This window comes from Pseudoliparis swirei, chromosome 17 (assembly GCF_029220125.1).
Source record: "Pseudoliparis swirei isolate HS2019 ecotype Mariana Trench chromosome 17, NWPU_hadal_v1, whole genome shotgun sequence".
In the NCBI taxonomy this organism is placed as follows: Eukaryota; Metazoa; Chordata; class Actinopteri; order Perciformes; family Liparidae; genus Pseudoliparis; species Pseudoliparis swirei.
In genome coordinates, this window is record NC_079404.1 from 21,015,350 (window position 1) to 21,037,781 (window position 22,432).

The 22,432-nt window shown below is 40.0% G+C and overlaps 1 protein-coding gene across 1 annotated transcript in view; it reads right to left on the minus strand.

The window, feature by feature from the left end:
• Positions 1-22,432, minus strand: part of pcdh15a (protocadherin-related 15a) — a 276,702-nt gene that overhangs the window by 101,113 nt on the left and 153,157 nt on the right. The window contains exons 15-20 of the mRNA XM_056436303.1: positions 21,221-21,370; positions 18,407-18,600; positions 16,923-17,055; positions 16,527-16,606; positions 9,108-9,201; positions 2,960-3,088 (exon numbers count right to left, since the gene is read on the minus strand). Coding sequence (XP_056292278.1) covers positions 2,960-3,088; positions 9,108-9,201; positions 16,527-16,606; positions 16,923-17,055; positions 18,407-18,600; positions 21,221-21,370 — 780 coding nt within the window. The remainder of the gene's footprint in view (positions 1-2,959; positions 3,089-9,107; positions 9,202-16,526; positions 16,607-16,922; positions 17,056-18,406; positions 18,601-21,220; positions 21,371-22,432) is intronic.

Here is a 22,432-nt window from a genome sequence, read left to right on the forward strand (position 1 = left end):
ATCCCCAGCGGTAGAACTCACCTCGGCTACGCTTAACGGTGTTGTTGTTAGCGGCGAGCTAGCGCTGTTGTTGCTAGCCTCAAACCCTGCATCATATCAGTTCACGTCGTCCGCTAGGGATGCCTCCGCACTCACCATTGCGCGGGGTCTGCTCTGGTAGTCTGTGATAGTCCGTAGCCCCTGCCATAGGCGCCTGGTGTCGCACTGCTCCATCTGTGATTCCACTCTGTCTCGGTACCTCCTTTTGGCGTCCTTCACCGCCCTCCTCAGTCCATAGACCGCTGCCTTGTACTCGTCCATGTTGCCGGATACAAGACCGGAGTTATAGGCAGCAGTACGGGCGTTCACAGCTTCACGGATGGATCTATCAACCCACGGCTTTTGGTTAGGAAAGACCCTAACTTTTACCGTGGAGACGATGGTGTCCGTTAGCGTTGCTATGAGGCTCATTGCTACTTCCGCAAACTCGCTGACGTCACTGGAACTGGATTGGATCATGTCCCAGTCGACGATACGTAGGTTATTGATGACAAAAGGTTATTGCATTTATATGCTGCTAAAAGATTTCTAAACCGCCCCCATAGTAATTAAAGTGAGCTTTTCCTACTTGTTGATATTTAAAATATAATCCATATGCAAAATGCTAATATAAACTATTTAACCTTCTGGGTGTAAATCTGGGTGTCGTCAAAGACACGGTGAGGAATCCGACGGGATTGCAGGATTTTACCTAAAGACAAAATAAGGGCTTCCAGTCAACCAGCAGCAAAATGTCAAACGACAAAAGGTTCTCAACGACATTTCCGACTCACGGTCGTGTTATGTTATCTAATCTATCGGTGGATCATTATATTCACCAACGTCTGTCTAATATGTCAAAGCTTTGTTTGAGAGGTTGTACTTACTCCTTGAAATGTTATATACAGGACTGTCTCAGAAAATTAGAATATTGTGATAAAGTTCTTTATTTTCTGTAATGCAATTAAAAAAACAAAAATGTCATGCATTCTGGATTCATTACAAATCAACTGAAATATTGCAAGCCTTTTATTCTTTTAATATTGCTGATTATGGTTTACAGCTTAAGAAAACTCAAATATCCTATTTCTAAATATTAGAATATCATGAAAAAGTATACTAGTAGGGTATTAAACAAATCACTTGAATCGTCTAATTAACTCGAAACACCTGGAAACACATTTTCAAATGTTTGATTTTGTTTTGCTGTTATAAATCTTTTTTTTAACTTGGTCTGAGGAAATATTCAAATTTTATGAGATAGGATTTTAGAGTTTTCTTAAGCTGTAAGCCATAATTAGCAATATTAAAAGAATAAAAGGCTTGCAATATTTCAGTTGATTTGTAATGAATCCAGAATGCATGACATTTTTGTTTTTTTAATTGCATTACAGAAAATAAAGAACTTTATCACAATATTCTAATTTTCTGAGACAGTCCTGTATAAGATGTGTTGCATTAAAATAAAATAAGTCAACATCCCTTCTTGATCGCCTACAACCGGCCTCCCCATGTGCATAGAGAGCCGGATTGTGTTGCACCAAGTACTTCTAACCCTAACCTCATTCAAACACCAAGCATCCTTCACGTGTCCCATTGTCTTATTTCACAGTTCGTAAACATGCAAGATTTTCTCGTGGTCTATTTTATTACCTCCTGAGAAATGTAATGGGATGCTTCATGTTAACGGTTAAAAACAGATGTTTCTTGTATGAGAGTGCCTGTTCACCCATGGCAAATGTATTGTTTGCATAAGCAGTTACAAGGAGATGACAATGAAATTGAAAGAGCATACAAATCAAAATGTGACTTTGAGAAGTGATCAAATGCATACTTAAAGTTATGGAAGGCAAAAGGTTTAAACCCCTTTTTTCTTATCTATCTAAATGAAGATGAGATCATTGGGAGATACAGGCAGTGCTGTGAAATTACATACCACACGTGCAGCGCTATTATCTTTGTCCGAAATGCATTGCTATGCAAACAGTGTAAATGACTCACTCAAGAAGAACACATTTCACTGCACATTATCAAACGAAGGACATTCCATGATTACGGAACTCATGTATTATTGATCTCATTCTAAATCATCATTATTTTAGGTTTCTGATATTTTAAATCTACATAAAATAACAACGGCTAAGACAACTTCCAAACTCAGAACAAACTCTTTAACATCATAAAGGTTCTGACATCGCCCACAACTTTACTCTGAGCTGTATTGAGTTTAGTTTAGTTTAGTTTATTTCGATCAGCAAAATATAAAAAAATCAAAATTCAACAAAAGAAGAAAGTGGCTGACCGAAAGGGTCGAGGCTGAAGCTATCAAGCTTATAAGTGCCCTAACCTATGATTTCACGAAAAAACTTATTTCAGAGAACCATATACATATACCTATATATATACATAAACATATATACATATACACATGTACATATACATACACATACACTCAAAACTATGTTTCAAAATAGTGACTTAGGAATAAAATTGGGGATTTGGGGTCGCTATTATGTTTGAACGATAAGATAAATACATGAAAAAAAGAAGAATAAAACCCGATCTGTCCTGCCTTATCGGCCACTTTGTACTGCATGTTCAGAGGATGTCGTCTGTCATTTTTTCCTGATTAATTCACTGACAAACATGCATCCAATTCATCTAAAACAGCAATTACAAACGTCTGACAGCTCGGTGGTGCTGAACCGAGCCATTCAACAGGGACGCAGCTATGGGTGACACATATTTCAAACAAAATTGGCCACGTTGGAAAATGTCAAGGTAATTTCTTTAATGGACGACCGCAATGAGAACCGAGGCACGGTCGTGACTCGGTACGGTTTATGAGAAACGGCATGTGGACATGCGACGGCAGTAGGAGGGTGTTCGAGAGACAGAAGATAATTTGTTTTTTAAAAGAACAACGAAACATCAAACTTACCACGACTTGTCCAACAAACAAATTGGCGCTTTCTTCTTCCACTGTAAAATTAGTGGGTATGGACAGGTCAAACTCGGGGTCATTATCGTTGACGTCAGTGACGACTATGTTCACAGTAGCTGTGGATGTCTAGAGAAAAACATAAACAAAGAGCACAATAAAGACCATTGTTATTCAGTGTTCCTTGGGATAGTATTACTTTTAAAAAGGGTGCATACTTCCTATTTCTCATCTATATTTACAGTACAGGGAGAGATTTACTTGGCCCTGGTTTATGCCAGCTTTTCTCCCCTGAAGTCCACGTGCAAAGACTAAATCAACTATAAGTAAAGGCAAACAATAACAGTTCAAACTAGAACGGGCAATCGGTAGAGCGCATACCTTCGCATATCACAAGATTGGGCATTGAATTATGAACATTTTGGCATTAGTTGCATGCCAATTGGTAAAAAGAAGATTTTGACCTTTTCATGACCTTGACCTTTGACCCAATCGATCCCAAAATCTAATCAAATGGTCCCCGGATAATAACCAATCATCCCACCAAATTCCATGCGATTCGGTTTAATACTTTTTGTGTTATGCGAGTAACACGCATACAAATAAATAAATAAATAAATACACGGCGATCAAAACATAACCTTCCGCATTTTCAATGCGAAGGTAACTATAGCGACCGCTCTGCTATAAACAGGGGCATGGTCACCCGTGCTGTCATTCAACATGTCCTGCCGATGGTTTTGTCCGATCATACTACGGTGGCACATTGTTCTGCAGATGATAAAAGCTTTTGTTGGCATGCCACCTGAAGGGAATCGGATCAGATACAATATTGACGAATATTAGATGGATTGCCATGACATTTTGCACAGACCATCCAAATTCAAGAGAATAAATTTAACAACTTTGGTGATCCCCTGACATCTTCTCAAAACCTTTTAATTTGCACATAGCTTATCCCAATCAGTGCGCAGAGCTGCTCAGAGGCGTGTGGCCTTCTTGATAAATAGGATACAAATGAATGTAAAATGTATGACATCCACATAGACCGTATAAGTAAATAATACAAATAATGAATGTGTGGAGGGATACACATAAAACAGGGTTCTTACACACTTTGACCAATGGATTTCCAGGACTTTTCCAGGACTTTAAACGAAATTCCCATGACCAAACTGAAATCTCGATATAAGCATGAAAAATGTAGAAAATGTTGCGTATTGAGAGCGTACGCCGGCTTATATTTTGAGCGTCTTTCTTTAAAAAAACATATTAATTATTTCAAACTCTGCGTCAATGAACATGTGATTATAACTAATTTCCATGACTTTTCCAAAACTTTGATGATTTTAGTTTTTTCCATGACTTTTCCAGGCCTGGAAATGACCATTTTAAAATTCCACGTCTTTTCCAGGTTTTCCATGACCGTACGAACCCTGATAAAAGCACTCCCATATCATCGGTGATATGGGATGAAATTTGAACGCTGACACTAATGCGTTGTTTGCAGAAACTATGGTGTCGTAATCCTCGGTGTGTTGACCTTCAACATCCCTGTTGGGGCAGATGCTTCGGTGATACTTATTGAACGCAACCTGTAAAAGGTTGCACCATTGGGGGCACGGAAACATCAGATTAGATCCATCACATCTTCCTTCCTCTTGAGGATGAGGATTATATAACTTTGTTATGGCATTGAAGGAAGTCACCGAATATATTTGACTCGTGTTTCCAGGGAATTAAATCATGCTTGTGTCTGTCATGTGTCACGTGCTGTGTTTGAGGCTGTTTGGCTCTCGAAGCAAAGCAAACTCCCCCCCCCCCCCCCCCGGGCATCTGCTGGTAACCTTCAAACACCGACGCAGCACACACACCGATAGCACGTCTATAAATCAACGTAGAAAAATGTCTGAATCTGGGAAATCTAAACGCTGAGTGCACTGAGAAGAAGCTGCATGCAGAGAATGTTTGTACGTGCGTACGTGTTTTCCATTGGTTGGAGGAAGGATGGAAGGAGCAGTTGGCCCGTGCGAGAGATCAACTCCCCATACCACAGCTGTTGGAAGTTACTCTTGCCTTTGAGACGCTGCGCAGCATTTGTCACAAATCAAATGACCTTGTTAATTTCACCTTCATTACACTGTCTGTAGGGAATTCCTCCACCATTGTTACCGCCGCATTGAAAATGCGGAAGGTTATGTTTTGATCGCTGTGTATTTATTTATTTATTTGTATGCGTGTTATTCGCATAACTCAAAAAGTATTAAACCGAATCGCATGAAATTTGGTGGGATGATTGCTTATTATCCGGGGACCATTTGATTCGATTTTGGGATCGATCGGGTCAAAGGTCAAGATTAAGGTCATGAAAAGGTCAACATATTCTTTTTACCATAGCACGGTCAATTTTTATGTTCATAATTCAATGCCCAATCTTGTGATATGCGAAGGTATACGCTCTACCGAGTGCCCATTCTAGTTCTTTTCTTTGTTTGGGCTTCTGAGTTGACACAATCAGTCCTTTCATGAACCACTTGACATAGTAAACCCAAATGCTAAAAAACCCATCACACTTCCTCTCCGTCACGACCGGGATACAAGAGGACGCAGCTCCCCATCAGTGTGGTGATGGGCTCTACTTATTTTCAATTTCGCAGAGGACCCGAAGCCAATTAGCATCTCCATCCCGGCGTGGGTGTTGTTATCAAAGCGCAAAAAAAAAAGAAGCCTACCTCTATGACCAGGACTGTGATTAATGAGCTGCTATTCTTTATTTAACATGAATTAGATGGAGCTCTGTGATGTCTCGTCTTCTATCCTCACTGTCTGGAAGATCCAGAGGTGGCTGATGGCGCTTTCGCCTTTCAAGTGACAAACCTGACACGAAGCACCGTTGCAGGGAGCGATACGATCAGGATGTTATGTAGTCCCTTCTTTGAGGCTTACTCCGTCCTGCCTTTTGGGATCAGAGTCCCCTTGATGGTAATGATTACAGCTCGCACCGTTGCGAATACACATTTGGAATTGGCCATGCACGTTAGTTTATGTGCAATTATTGAGGCTGTAGATTGAATTCACGAGGGGAACATTGAAACCTTCATGTAAAAAGGCCATGCCATGCAATAAATGGGTTTAGTTTTGACAGTTATTGAATGAAACCAATCAATAGTTCCATCTTATATTTACCTTCACATTGAAAATGCGGAAGGTTATGTTTTAATCGCTGTGTATATATTTATGTATTTATTTATGTATTTATTTGTATGCGTGTTACTCGCATAACACAAAAAAGTTTGAAACCGAATCACATGAAATTCGGTGGGATGATTGGTTATTATCCGGGGACCATTTGATTAGATTTTGGGATCAATCAGGTCAAAGGTCAAGGTCATGGAAAGGTCAACATCTTCTTTTTACCATAACACGGTAAATTTGTATCCAATTGGCATGCAACTAATGCCAAAATGTTCATAATTTAATGCCCAATCTTGTGATATGCGAAGGTATGCGCTCTACCGAGTGCCCATTCTAGTCTTTTGTATGTTTTTACCATTACTCCATAATACAGCAAAAGTCTTATTACACGGTTACTCTAATAATCAATGAACTAATGGGTAGAATAATCCATGACTAAAAACTGCCGCAGCCTGATTGCAGATCTGAGAATACTCAAATAAGCATCTGGGGAAAGACGGTTCGTCTATCCCTTTGGCAGGTTCCCATGGTAACCAACATTTTGCGCTAATTACATATCCGAATCCCTGGCGTCCCTCCTTTTCTTTGTCGCTCTCTCCTCTAGTGCTTATTTCGATCGTTTCCCGTTCTCCAGCCCTCTTTGCAGCACTTTGTCTCGCTGACTGAGTCCCTTACCTCCAAACCTCCCGCAGCCCCTTTACCATCTCAGTCACTCCATTTCATTCCTGTTGTGACAGCATTTCTGCCTAGTTGTGACATTAGGCCCACACAAGTCTGCCAGTAAAATACTCTGTGGACGAGGAGATGCGCACACACAGACACACACTATCCAGGTAAAGGGCGTTGCTTGTACAATCTGTCCGTTAATATTAGGAGAAAAACCACCAAATTTTTGAGGTGATGCCCCATCGTAAGGTGCGTTCACACCAAAAGCGAAACTATTTTTTCGCGCGACCGAATCCCATGAAAAGTCAACGTACAGACGCGTGTGGCTGCGATAGATGCGATATTTCTCCGGGCGGCGCGTTTGGGGCGACGCGATGTGGGCGACGCGTTTTCAGCGGCGCAATTTTCGCCCGAGTTGAAATATTTCCACTTTGAGGCGGTCATCTCACAACTCGGGCCAATCGGCTCTCGAGTTCCGCTCTCGTAGCGCTGGAAGCGGAAGTCTTTCAGACGTAACGGTGACTTCATCGGTGAAAGTGACCGAGCTGAGTGAGCCTACGGGTGATGTCATCAACCCAAACACGAGGGCGTCAGTGTGTGGGACGTCCACGACAAATATAAAGCAGAACTAGTGGTTAGTTATTCTGGTGGATGAAGGAAATGATAACGGTCTTTACGGAGGCGAGACACGGAGATAAGTCCCGCCCCTCGCGGAGCGTCTCGACGCTCATGGTGAGAACGCGGCGAACGATCGAGCGACTAAACTCTTTTGGGCGACGCGAAAAATAGTTTAGCTTTTGGTGTGAACGCACCTTTACGCTCTCTTCTCTTATTCGTTTCTCACTGACCCATCACTGTCCGTCTCCTCGGCCCCACACACAAACAGCAACTAGGACTCTCTGGCAGCATACGATGCTTCTTATAGACATAGCTCCATTTGACTGACAGGTGTCGTCCGCCGACAGATGTAAAGGCGCCGAAGTTCTGAGTGTTTGTGCGCGCACAGGTGAGAGGGGGGCAATCAACATCACTGCTGTGACAGCTCATCAGCTAATGTTCCTCAACCGATCACACTGCATCTTAAACTAGAACGGGCACTTGGTAGAGCGCATACCTTCGCATATCACAAGATTGGGCATTGAATTTTGAACATTTTGGCATTAGTTGCATGCCAATTGGATAGAAATTTACCGCGAGATTTTGACCTTTTCATGACCTTGACCTTGACCTTTGACCCGATTGATCCCAAAATCTAATCAAATGGTCCCCGGATAATAACCAATCATCCCACCAAATTTCATGCGATTCGGTTTAAAACTTTTTTTGTTATGCGAATAACACGCATACAAATAAATAAATAAATACACGGCGATCAAAACATAACCTTCCGCATTTTCAATGCGAAGGTAAAAAGGAAAACCGTGCTTCACCTCTGCCTGGAAGAGAGACAGATGTGAAAACTGAGCCACCTGAGGTGAAGTCTAATTAAATTAAGAGTGTTTATGTGATTATCTACTCTCGGATGGGAGACGGTGCAGACGGCATTGCATTCGCTTTTAGTTATGGTGTCCACGGTTTCCCCGGGAGAGGCTAAGAGACGGCTCTGTGGATGTAAACACTCGTTCTACATCTGTGGAGCAAAACTGCTTTGAGAGCTCAAACTAGCCGCAATTAAAAAAGACCTACAGAATAAAAATGTCAGATGCAAACTTTTTAACTGTAGATGTAAGAACAGATAAACCCTTTAATGTACAAATCACTTTGAAAGCCCACATCATTGTATCTTAGCCTTAGACAGCGAAACACATTCACATCATGGCAGGGTAGTTTTTCCCCCAGTGCCTTAGTAGTTGCAATGTTGAACAGGGAAATTAATAATATTCTGTATGTCAATCCTGATGAACACATTTGTGCTCAAGGGACAAAATAACTCTAACCCCTACACTATTATATTGATCAACCAATGATACAATTCCACGTAGGAACTCGACGGACGACCAAATCACAAAACTATCATTCCTGCATGGACTTAAATGAACAGGCAGCACTTATTATTCTGGTTTTTGCACATGACTCTTCATGCTACCACAGTTTTTATGAATCTGTGACAACATCACAGGGTATTAAAGTATGCAAATTAATACACACTACTAGATTTTCCAATCTAATGAAGCACTTGGGTTTTCGATAAGCCACATTTTTGAACTAATAAGCTTGTCTGGGAAGATCGTATTTCGGCTTAACGCGGATTCAGGCCAATGGTTTACTAAAGAGGGTTGTGCCTCACCCCTCCAGGGTTCCCATCGGAGGCGGTGACGATCAGACGGTACTGATCTGTGGTCTCTCTGTCCAGAAGCTCTTTCAGAAGCAACAGGCCAATCCTGTAGAAAGGGGTCAGAGAAGACACTTATTAGACATTATTACCTTCGCATTGAAAATGCTGTTATCGCTGTGTATTTATTTGTTTATTTATTTGTATGCGTGTTACTCTCATAACTCAAAAAGTGTTAAACCGAATCGCATGGAATTTGGTGGGATGATTGGTTATTATCCGGGGACCATTTGATTCGATTTTGGGATTGATCGGGTTAAAGGTCACGGTCAAGGTCATGAAAAGGTCAACATCTTCTTTTTACCATAGCACGGTCAATTTTTATCCAATTGGCATGCAACTAATGTCAAAATGTTCATAATTCAATGCCCAATCTTGTGATATGCGAAGGAAGCGCTCTACCGAGTGCCCATTCTAGTTATTATTACGACTATTACACACTGACAACTGGAGACATTAACACAACGACCTCTACAAAAAGAAATGCAATATAGGACTTTGTGTCGATATAATCCTGCATTAGTTGTGCCGTATGAAGAAAGAGCATTACACTTAAAGAGATTTCTAAAAAAATTGTTAAAATGATTTATTAATGATCCAAAAGAGAGGGATCGAGTGGACAGCACTTCAGAGTTAATTTACTCCCAGGATAGACATATTTATAAAACATGGTCGCTAAAAGAGGAGGATATGTTTTGGGCTTTGAGCAGGTGGACTTTTTAAGTGCTCCCACTCTGTCGTTCTCTCTCTGTCGAATGCCTCTTGCTCCTAAAAGCACACGGACAACAGACGGAAAGATTCATGTTTCCTTTCCACAGACTCCAGCAGACACGGCATCCCTCCTGCTCCTTCACAAGGTGTAATTTGGCACACGGCAAACACTAAGGGTGGTTGCATTCCCGAGCAGAACGCCAAATTATCTTTGCTTGCACACACAGGCACACGTGACACGCGAGTACAAAAGCGCACACACTCGCACTCAAAAACTATTTCCCGACCGCACTCGGGAGAGGCTCTGCCAGAACCACGAATGGAAGGAGAGACGAATGCATCTCAACACACTGCTAGTTTAATGCCGGTTGCAGTTCCCTGCTGTCCCCTTGCTCCTTCACATTTTTTTATTTAACCCTCCTGTTACCTTTACATTTACGAACATATTTTACCCTCGGGGTCAATTTGACCCCAGCAATTAAAACCTCCAGAAAATTATTAGAATTAATATTGTTTCCCAAGTTTAAGTGTGAGGTACTTTATGTGTGTTTGTTGACTACCTAAATTGCACTTTAAATATATAAAAAAGTTGATATTTCTTATATGTTTGACACAGTGAAAAACAGCCTGGGGTCAAATTGACCCCAAAGAACACCGACATTAAATATTGAATGGGGTCAAATTGACCCTAAAGGTAACAGGAGGGTTAAGTAAGAAAGTAAGTAATTTATTTTCCATAGGTACATACATAACGTGTACATAGTGACAGGCATTGACAAAAAAAAAAAAACGTACGAATCGAGAACCGTCCAAAGACCGAGGTCTGGAGGCTCCTCTGAGATGAGGAGTTGGACGGACCCGCCCCGAACCCTTTAGCCCCGCCCCTCCCCGAACCCTTTAACCCCGCCCCTCCCAACTACTCCAGGCACACAAACAGTACACACACACATGGATCAAAACATACAATTTCGTAGAAGCAACGACAAAACCCCAAAACAGGAAAAAGAAAAGAAAAAAGAAAACAAATAAAAGAAACATCATAAAAACAATAATATAGGCAAATGTGAAGAACTGATAACTTAGAAAAATAATATCACGAACATCAAGGTATGGATATACAATTTAATTTAAATATATTTCCTTTAGTGTACTGTGCTTCTTTGGCCAAACGGTCCAAGCAGAACCCGAGCGCCGCCTCCTTCCTGCCTCTCACAACCGTCGCGCTGTAGAGCCTCTTCTCAAAATTCTCCATCCACACCGTCTATTTCAAAACACCCCCGAGTTCAGGTGAACACATCGAATACATCCGCTGACCGGCGGCTCAAGAGGGCAAATGCGGCGTTGTAAAAAAAGAAAACATAAATATGCAGCACGCCATCTTCACTTGCCGCTGTGCTCATGTTTATTTATACATAAGCATGCCGGCGGAAAAATAGGCCACCGTGTGCTCAATGAAGCTAAAGGTATAGGGAGCATTGATGCGAGTATAATAATGAAGATATGCAGTGATAATTGTCATAATTACGCTGATAATAATAGTAATGATGATGATGATAATAATAATAACTTTATTTATATAGCACCTCTAAAAACAATGTTTACAAAGTGCTCCACAGAGAGTCAAAGCAAAACAAATGGAATAGCGAGAAACCAATCTTACAGTAAAAAAAAAATATTAAAATAAAAGTAAAAAATAAAAAATAAACAAATTAATTACAAATTAATTTAAAACAGACAAACTAAATTAGGGGAACAAAAGTTCTGCATAAAAAGACTAGATCGCTTAAAAGCTGTTCTATAAAAATGGGTGATTTAAAAGAAGTTACTGATGATGATGATGATGATGATGATGATGACAAAGACTAGAATGATGAATGCCACTTTCTCAGCGTGGGGAGTTTCTTCCTGACTGCAGTGCTGAACTCCACTACACATTAACCTGGTGCGTAATCTCCAGGAATGTTTGTTTGAAATACAGATTGTCCTTTATGTTTACTCCTGCTACCACTGGAAGGCCATATGGCAGAAGGCAGATGTTTTAGTTGTGAACGGAGATGACGATTTGAATATTGTAATGATGGATTCAGACATTCTGAGCTACTTGGGCTATATTTGGAGGAGGAAGAGGCCCCCGCAACAAAGAGGCTCGCACTTCCGTTGGCAGCAACAAGCCGAGTGCATTATGGACGTTACAGATGTTCTCCCTTTTTAGAGAAAGGGAATACAAGATCCAATTGTCTCTGCTTTCTCTGGTCATGTAGCACCAATTAAAAAAAATATATATTTCTATTTCACACCTTGTTTTATGAAAATACTATATTTCCAGCAGCGAAATGATTCTTTATGATAAGATAAACCTCTGCTGTTCTAGTAGGGGAAATTAAATCAAAGACATATCTGTGAAATAAAATTGTACTTAAATTGTGTACTTGAATTTAAAGCCCTTGTTTGGTTTCACAGGGCGGTAAACAGTGTACCTTCTTCTGGACTCTTTTTGGATTTCAGTTTCAGTTTTTCTGCGAAGCAAGAAAATTGGCTGCCAACTGGACACCTGAGCCCTGAAAACGCTTGAAGTTGAAGTGGCCTCTAGGTTTTTGTGACTTTGAGGCGTGACAAAAAGGCTTGGGCTTCAAAGGGGATGCTGTAATCAACAATAAAGAAGAGCAGCAAGAGGTGCTGATTATAGCCCAACCGACATTGGGTTTTTGAGGCCGTTAATGAAATACAAATTTTGTGTGACAAAATCAATACATTGGTCAATCGTATTTTTTTTAAACATAGACACATAGTGTTATCAGCCTTAATACACATCCCTTAGTCATATATTTAAATAATTGTGACAAAGAAAGATATTTTCTGGTGTCAAAATAAACTCTCAAACTATTTGCATTTCTTTACTGCCGGTTCTCGTTATTTGTTGACTAATATATACACTGAAAACTATATATCTGCATGAAGCTAATATAGGCTTTGCTGCTTGGTCTAGCTATATTTTCAGCCCACACTTCACACTGCAATATTAAATGTATCTCTGGTGGACAGTAATTGAGACGGTATTTCTGAATTACTTCAAACATTCATGTATAGACATTCTGTATTTATCAGTCGAAAAATACACCATTTATATATATATTTATATCAATAAATATTTATATATATTTAAATATATATATATATATAAATATATATGTATATATATATAAATATATATTTATATATATATATAAATATATATGTATATATATATTTATATATATATATATTTATGATATCAGAACGTACTTTTTCAGTCCTTGGATCTACTTGACACGACCATAATATTGAAAGTTACTGTAAATACTGTGTACTGAATATGTGCCACATCTGAAGTGGACCCACCAGACCTGGGACTTTATTATAAATACTTTAGACATGTTCATGATGTGTGAACCGGATCTGGCCTCTCTGCCTGCTATTATGTCATTCCTAAATGTTCTCTGTATAGCGCCTGGTGGCTGCCTCAAGGGCGAACTGTGCTCACCACCATAATGGAGAGTGAATCTGAAGCAGTCACCACCTCTTACCTCGGAGGAACCTACCCCATTCATAGGAAGTTATAGAATTGAGAGCTCATTATTCATAATAGCTGGATTGAACCAGCACCACATGTAGCCTGAATCCAAACATGAGGCAAATGTAAAAAATCTGTTTGCTGAATCATATTGGAGTTCTGAAGGGTTGAACAATGAAAGCACGAGGAAGGGCTCTCTGTATAATACTGCACGCTCATCAAGCACACCAGCTAATCATTCTTTGATTCATCATGTGTGAAATCAGCATCTGCACATTATTACATTTCTGCATTTTTGCCATCCAGAGAATGTACCGAAGGAGATTTATCTACTTTCTCAAGCTTTCTGTTGTTTCTGGCTGAAGAGATGACAGTAGTAATGGCATCATAGTCCCCCCTGTTATTTGATCGTATCACAGTTTCTGCTTGCCGTTGAAACTATGGAACCATAAAGTAAACATGTCTCCACAGAACAAACATTTTTAACACCGGAGCGGATTAAAAGCGAACGACAAGGCAGGGATACACTGCTGCGACACAGCTTGTCGTCGCATCGTCTGAGACGGAGGAAGCAGAGAAATGCGGCTTTGATCAATTAGTGAGGAACGTGGCTGGCAGGGTCCTGCATTTTCAGTCTCGACATATCTCTTCCTTCCATATTAGCTTGCTTATTCGATGGTAAAAAGCACAGATCACTTTAATATTGCATTCCTTTCTCTTGCTCCCGACTAATGGCTTAGTGGGGTGTTTTTTCTAGATATTTATATGGACTGATTTTGATAACGGTACGTAATGATATGTCCTTTTCCAGAAACATTTGGTGTTTCGACCCGGCTTTCTCTGAGAAAGGAACGGAGCTGCAGAGAAAGAGGAAAGAAGACCTGAATAGAACTATCAAATAAAGTTGTATCCTGTATGAGTTACAAGTCAGCTTGAGGCCCACATTTGATAAAAAAAGAATGTCTCCCATTGTTTTCTTTCAGCTTACATATATAATAATGGCTCTCAGATGACACATGAAATAAACGTATCCTTTTCACCTCATCATTCCACTGAGCTAGAAATTAGTGTTTTGAAAATAGTAACCAAAAACACAACAATAAAACTCCAATATAAGATACATTCAGTTACGTAGGTGACACTTGATTATTAAAAATAGATTTATTCTTTACGAGTAGAATATTTCTCTGTTTGTTTTCTTCATACATCTGCTCCCAATTAACCTAATATTATCATGTTTGTCTATAGATTATTGTTACTTTTGTTGTTTATGTCTACATTCTCCATCGCATGCCTGTTTGTCCTGGGAGAGGAACTCCTCCTTTGTTCGGTTTCTTTTTTTCTTCTTTTTCACTTACATTTTTTTATTCGTTTAGTAATATAAACATAAAACAAGTAAAAAAATGTCAGACATAAACATAACCATATATATATATACACACATATACATACACATACACCCATACACACACACACGTATATATATATATACATATACACACATACATATACACACGCATACATACACACACATATATATATATATACACATACATATACACACGCATATATACACACACATATATATATATATACACATACATATACACACGCATACATACACAAACATATATACAGTATATATATATATACATATACACACGCATACATACACAAACATATATATATATATACATATACACACATACATATACACACGCATACATACACACACATATATATATATACATATACACACACATACATACACACACGTATATATATACACATACACACACACATACCCCCCCCCCCCCAAAAAAAACAAAAAAACAACAACAACAAAAAGTAACCCCGGCACCCCCTTAATTATCTTTTCCTTGTAAGTGTGTACTTTGTTCGGTTTCGGATGTTTCTCCCTTTTTCTCTTCCTGCAATACACACTGCAAATCCCATTGAGGCCAATTTGAGATTTGCTTTTCAACTTTTGGTTCATTGGGATTCTTGGTTGTGCCAGTGTCCGTGTTCATAAAACAAAATCATGTATTGGCTAATAAATCAGCCAAAAACCAATAAAAGGCACGTCAGCATCTCCTCCCGACCGTCACAATCTCTCATCCTCTCAGTCCCACCATCGCTCGCTCTGGCGGTCTATATCAGCGGGAAGCTAATGGTGATGGTCAAACCCGGCTTCTTCTGTTTCAAGGGCCTCTTCTCTTGCCAACACAGTCAAAACTGTGGAACAACAGATCATTACCGCTTGTCCACATGTAGCCTTTGCACCTGAGAGAGCAACATGAGCCGAGTTGTCCTTGTCCGTGTGGTAAAGCAGCCCCTGAATGCAACAGCTTTGTCTCAAAAACATCCAATAAACTCTGAAACTGATGTCAGCGAAGAAGTGTCCTTGCAGAACTTGTCTATAATAATAACTAGAATGGGCACTCGGTAGAGCGCATACCTTCGCATTTCACACGATTGGGCATTGAATTATGAACATGTTGGCATTAGTTGCATGCCAATTGGATAAAAATTGACCGTGCTATGGTAAAAAGAAGATTTTGACCTTTTCATGACCTTGACCTTGACCTTTGACCAAAATCTAATCAAATGGTCCCCGGATAATAACCAATCATCCCACCAAATTTCATGCGATTCAAGAAGATGTTGACCTTTTTCATGACCTTGACCTTTGACCCGATCAATCCCAAAATCTAATCAAATGGTCCCCAGATAATAACCAATCATCCCACCAAATTTCATGCGATTCGGTTTACAACTTTTTTTGTTACGCGAATAACACGCATACAAATAAATAAATAAATACACGGCGATCAAAACATAACCTTCCGCATTTTCAATGCGAAGGTAACTAGTTTGCCAGGGGTTTGTTATGTGAGCTGAGCTGCTATCTAGCATTTTGCAATCCATCCATTCTCCATACAACCATCCTGTTGTGTCCACTATAATATTAATATTGACAAACACATTCACACCAACACACCATTCAGTCTCCAGCTCACCTGCAGACTCCCGGTGCCTTGACTTATATCCGTGTTATTTATTTACAAGCCTTTCCATCCACTCAACCGTCCCTCAAAAATATCTGGACTTACGTTTCAGAGAGGTTAAAGACCTTCTGGGAATCCCCACTCAATATGCGGTACGTGATCGGGTCGTTTTCTCTGTCTGTAGCCTGGGGAAGGAATGGGAAAGCAGGATCTTGAAGATAAAATAGTGCCATTAAAGTTGAAGGCTATGAGATATGACAGCTGAGCCACACACATGCTCAACTGGAGTGAAGGTGATCATATTGTATGATGGAGAATGAAATGTGAAATGTGTGAAAAATGTGTTGCTGCCTGAAACTACAATATATCTTCATGTATTTAAATATGTCACACAACTGGAGCATCATACTGAATGCCTCATTTAATTCCACATTTTCTTATCTGCCTCTGTGTGTGTGTGTGTGTGTGTGTGTGTGTGTGTGTGTTTGGTTCGCGACTCACCTGCAGATTCACCAAAATAGCTCCTATCCTCATGGCCTCGCTGACTTCCAGGTTGTAGACGCGCAGAGGGAAGCGTGGGGGGCTCTGGTTGTTGGGAGGCAAAACCTCAATGTACACTGTAGTGATGGAGCTCCTGGCAGAAATAGAAGCACACGTTACCCCACGGACCGCACCTTTACGAGCACTGAAGTACCCACGACATCATAACAAAAAAAGGTCCGATACACAATTTGGTAAGAGAAAAAAAACTCAACAGGTTTTTCGTTGCATTCATTTAAACCCTCCTGTTACCTTTATATTTACTGACATATTTTACCCTCGGGGTCAATTTGACCCCAGCAATTAAAACCTCCAGAAAATTATTAGAATTAATATTGTTTCCCAAGTTTAAGTGTGAGGTACTTTATGTTTGTATGTTGACTACCTAAATAGCCCTTTAAATAAATAAAAAAGTTGATATTTCTTATTTGTTTGACACAGTGAAAAACAGCCTGGGGTCAAATTGACCCCAAAGAACACCGACATTAAATATTGAATGGGGTCAAATTGACCCGAAAGTAAAGGGAGGTTAAAAACATTGAATGGGGTCAAATTTACTCTAAGGTAACAGGAGGGTTAAACATTGAATGGGGTCAAATTGACCCTAAGGTAACAGGAGGGTTAAGTGGGACATCAAACACAAAACAGGCCTTTCATTCCTGACTGTTCATTGTTTTCTCATTTTTTTAATGTGAGAAATCTTTTGTGAAACGGCTGTGAAGTCGCATTCTTTGAAGATGACGACGGTTGTAACTATTTTGTGACTCACGAGCCAAACAGTCGATAATGTATGAAACATATTTCACCATAATCAGCGATAAATGGAGCAGGACCATCTGTTTAGTTTGAATCCCGACAGCGTGTCCGAATTATTACGACATCATAATAAAACGTATCTCGTCGCCTTGCATTATTTTGAATACATATTAAATAAAATAATTATTTAACCCTCCTGTTACCTTGAGGGTCAATTTGACCCCATTCAACGTTTAATGTCGGTGTTCTTTCGGGTCAATTTGACCCCAGGCTGTTTTTCACTGTGTCAAACATATAAGAAATATCAACTTTTTTATATATTTAAAGGGCTATTTAGGTAGTCAACAAACAAACATAAAGTACCTCACACTTAAACTTGGGAAACAATATTAATACTAATAATTTTCTGGAGGTTTTAATTCCTGAGGTCAAATTGACCCCGAGGGTAAAATATGTTAGTAAATGTAAAGGTAACAGGAGGGTTAAAAAAACACGTGCTGGTAGCTTCTCTGAAACCAGGAGAATGCGAGTTCTGAACTCGAACACATCCGCAACAAACCTTTAAAAAAAAAAAGTAGCACATCGTACATCACACTGAAAGAAGACAACTGCATTCTAGTGATGATGACATTTTGTTCTCTCGTATTTTTACAGAAATCACACAGGAGAAGAGAGCGAGTGTGAAATACCTCCTCTGGGTCTCCGGTGCGTTGTCAGAGGCCCTGACAGTGAGCGCGTAAGACCGGCCCACTGTGAGAGCGACACCGGGCGCCACAGTGATGCGTCCGGTCCGATTGCTAATGACGAAATGCCCCTGGTCACCAGCCAGTATATCATAGGTCACCTGACCGTTCAGACCCTCATCAGCATCTGTTGCTGTTAACTGGAAACACGGAGGGAGAGAAAGAGACATACACATTATAGTACCTTGATACTTCTATCCATGCTTTGGAGTTTTGAAGGCGGGTTTCTGCACGGCTGACGGTAACATGATTGCTGGACCAGTCAAGCAGTACATTTCTCCCAGTAGGGGGTTGTTGCCAGCTCATAGCAGAATACATGTCGTTGCCCTATTGTCGACTAATTTTGTTTGTTTGTTTGTGTATTTTATTCAGTCAATCAAATCAAATACAATACAATATTATTCTATATAATATACAAAAGAGAAAGACTGAAAAGGTATAGGTAGAAGCAAAAAATGCTTATAAATTCCTATCCTGAATTAAAATCAAAATAAATCAGAAAATTAATATAAAATAAAGAAAAAACAACAAACAAAATAAAAAACTAAATATATTTATATATACTACCACATACATCTTCCATATAAATACATTTTTAATCACATTTATAACTCTCAAGAATTGTTTTATAAATAATTCCCTTGAAAACCCAAAAGGAGTTCACCATTCTTACATCCATTTCAACATTATTCCATAATTGGACTCCTACAACAGAAATACATCTTCTTTTAATCCCTTTTTTAGCCTTTTGTACCGTGAACTTACAAACATCTCTCAAATCATATTTACACTCATGGATTGAAAATAAACGTTGTACACAGTAACAGAAACATCATCTTTGTTTCATGTGAAGATAGGAACAATCGGTTGGCATTTAGTTGAAAATAAACACACTACTGACAATTTATTTCTGCCGGTTGCAATATCCTGACTCCCTGTGATTACAGTTTTGAAGTTTATATTAAATGGAATTAATTTCATGCTACATTTCATATCAGATGGATGACAAAGATGTGGAAAAACATATTCTAAAAGATGAAGAAAGCATAATAACATGTCATTTTGTTATGAAATGAATTAAGCGGCCACATTTTCATTTAAGCCCATTAGGCATCCCGTTGTTTGTAATTATGAACTCTGGTTTCGTTGGCTTTTATCTGGAAGGCTTTGCAACTTTAATCCACGCTGCCCAGACCTCCTTTTTCCTGCTCCTGACATGAGAGTAAAAGCGTTTGCATCAAATAAGCAGCAGCATCCTCCGGTGGGCCTGCAGCGCTCATAAACTGCTTATAAAAATCGGTTCAACGGTCATACCCGACACTCTGTGACCCCTGGCCCCATTTCAGGGAGGGCGAAACGGCAGATTTTTAAGACGGATCAACCATGACCTTTTCCGACTCTGATGTTTTTTTTAGAGGCTGTGCTGAGAGGACAGATCCACCGAAGGACCAGAAGATCATGCTGCAACTAATACACTTGCACATGTAAATAAGGAAGTCTTGTGTTTTGATTAATGCATATAGAAAGATAATTTACAAGTGGATATTAGGGAGGAATATTCCGATTAATGTATTAAGAAGCATAGACAAGTATGATCACTGTATTATACGTGTAACTGTAATGTTGATTTTCTAAGTTTTATTGTTATCACAACTGTAGGATGTGGACAGTATGAATGAGATTGGTTTTATTGTGGTAGAGGTGCGTTTCCCTTGAGATCCTAGCTGGTTTCCTGTTTAGGCTCTTATTCTGAAGTCTAAAACCGGGGGTAGGGCTCTAAACCGGAAGCGGAAAGCAGCCGTTACCTCTCTTGGCGCGAAGCTCGGTCTCTTTTGAAATGCTGAGCAGGAGAGAGCACGCCATCGGGGTGGTGAGTGAGAACAACACACAAACTGGGAGCTTTAAGCTCACTAAATGGAGACATTATCTACTAATCTTATTTGCGAGACATTAGATTGGCTGTCTGATTATTGGAGGTCGACAGAAACTTTAAAGCAACCAGAAATCACTGTCAAATAAATACTCTTAAATGCATCCCTAGTGTTGAGACTTCTTCCACAAAACACATACACTACCGTTCAAAAGTTTGGGGTCATCCAGACAATTTCGTGTCTTCCATGAAAACTCACTTTTATTTCTCAAATGAATTGAAAATTGAATAGAAAATATAGTCAAGACATTGACAAGGTTAGAAATAATGATTAATATTTGAAGTATTAATTTTGTTCTTCAAACTTCAAGCTCAAAGGAAGGCCAGTTGTATAGCTTATATCACCAGCATAACTGTTTTCAGCTGTGCTAACATAATTGCACAAGGGTTTTCTCATCAGATATTAGTCTTCTAAGGCGATTAGCAAACACAATGTACCATTAGAACACTGGAGTGATAGTTGATGGAAATGGGCCTCTATACACCTCTGGAGATATTTCATTAGAAACCAGACGTTTCCACCTTGAATAGTCATTTACCACATTAACAATGTATAGTGTGTATTTTTGATTCATGTTATCTTTATTGAAAAAACAGTGCTTTTCTTTGAAAAATAAAGACATTTCTAAGTGACCCCAAACTTTTGAACGGTAGTGTAGCTCCATCCAGACTCTTTTGAACACTTTAAAATCGTTATGGTTATTTACTTTGGGAATGAAAGAATGTGTCCGTGAGATATTCTGTGCCGGGACCGGGACAAAGACAGAGGCGTGAATCAGAACGGCAGAGCAAGAGAAGAAAGGCGGGTGAGCGATCGACGGATCGATTACCTGTAGCACCGTTTCCCCCGGCTGCATGTCGGTGAACACCTCCACGCTGTAGGAGACCTCGGCGAACGTTGGCGTGTTGTCATTGGCATCGATGACCAGGATGTTGACAGTTGCTGGGACGCTCTGCTGGACACCATCTGACACCACCATCTGCAAACACCGAGAAAGAGATGTACATAGTCGAGCTTCAGAAACTGGAGTCGAGTAAACAAATGCCGTCCCTCGAAATATATCCCGGAGAGCCGATTCTTCTAGGCAGGCGTATGCTTCCAGGACGGTTCCGCTTTGACGAGACAACGAATCAGACCGCAACTCGTTTCTGCCACCGCCATCAAGTCACTCACACTTTGCGTCTGCTGATTTCTCATACACTTAGGCCACATTTACACATAGCCGGGTATTTACAGAAACGAATATTTCTGCCCCTCCGTTTTCAAAAATAACGTCGTACACATAAGGTCGTTTTCAAAAAAGTTTCTGTTTATATGAACCAGCATAAATACGCCCCCGGGCGCCGTCATAACTATGCCAAACCTGTAGTCGGCAGTGTAACGAGAAGGATGAAGACATGCAAACCAATCAGAATTCTCAAAACCAACAACAACTACGAAAAACATGATCAACTTCCTTTTCCTTTCGAGAGTAAATATGGCGCGAGGTTCATTTGTATGGACAGACAGCGAAGTGGAGCTGCTGCTTCGAGTCGCCTTAGATTATAAGGCAAATAAAGCACTCGATAATGTGGATTGGGAATCATGCCAAACTAAATATAGGGATATGTTGGCATTGTTCTTAGAACAGTACCCGTCCGAGACCTCCGAGGAGTATCCTCATGTCAAGGAGGAAATAACTCGGGCGCACCTAAGCAAACTAACTGTAAACATCGGACGCTCACATGACGTGAAGCATTTTTAGTCGCATACTGTGACGTTTGACAACCTAAAACTCCGTTTGACCTAGTTCACACGCAAACACAAAAACTGAGTTTTCAGAAATCTCCACTTTGGCCGGAGTTTTTAGAAATGATCGTTTTCCGTGATAAAACCTCCGTTTGTGTGTAAATGAAAGGCCAAAACGCATGAAAATATATGCGTTTTCCCATCGTGTAAACGGGGTCTTAATCGGAAGCGCCTTTTCCGGAGATGAGAGGAGAGTGTAACACCCGGTTCTGTTTCTCCTGTGTTCCGTGTCTCCTATGTCTCCTCTGTGTCT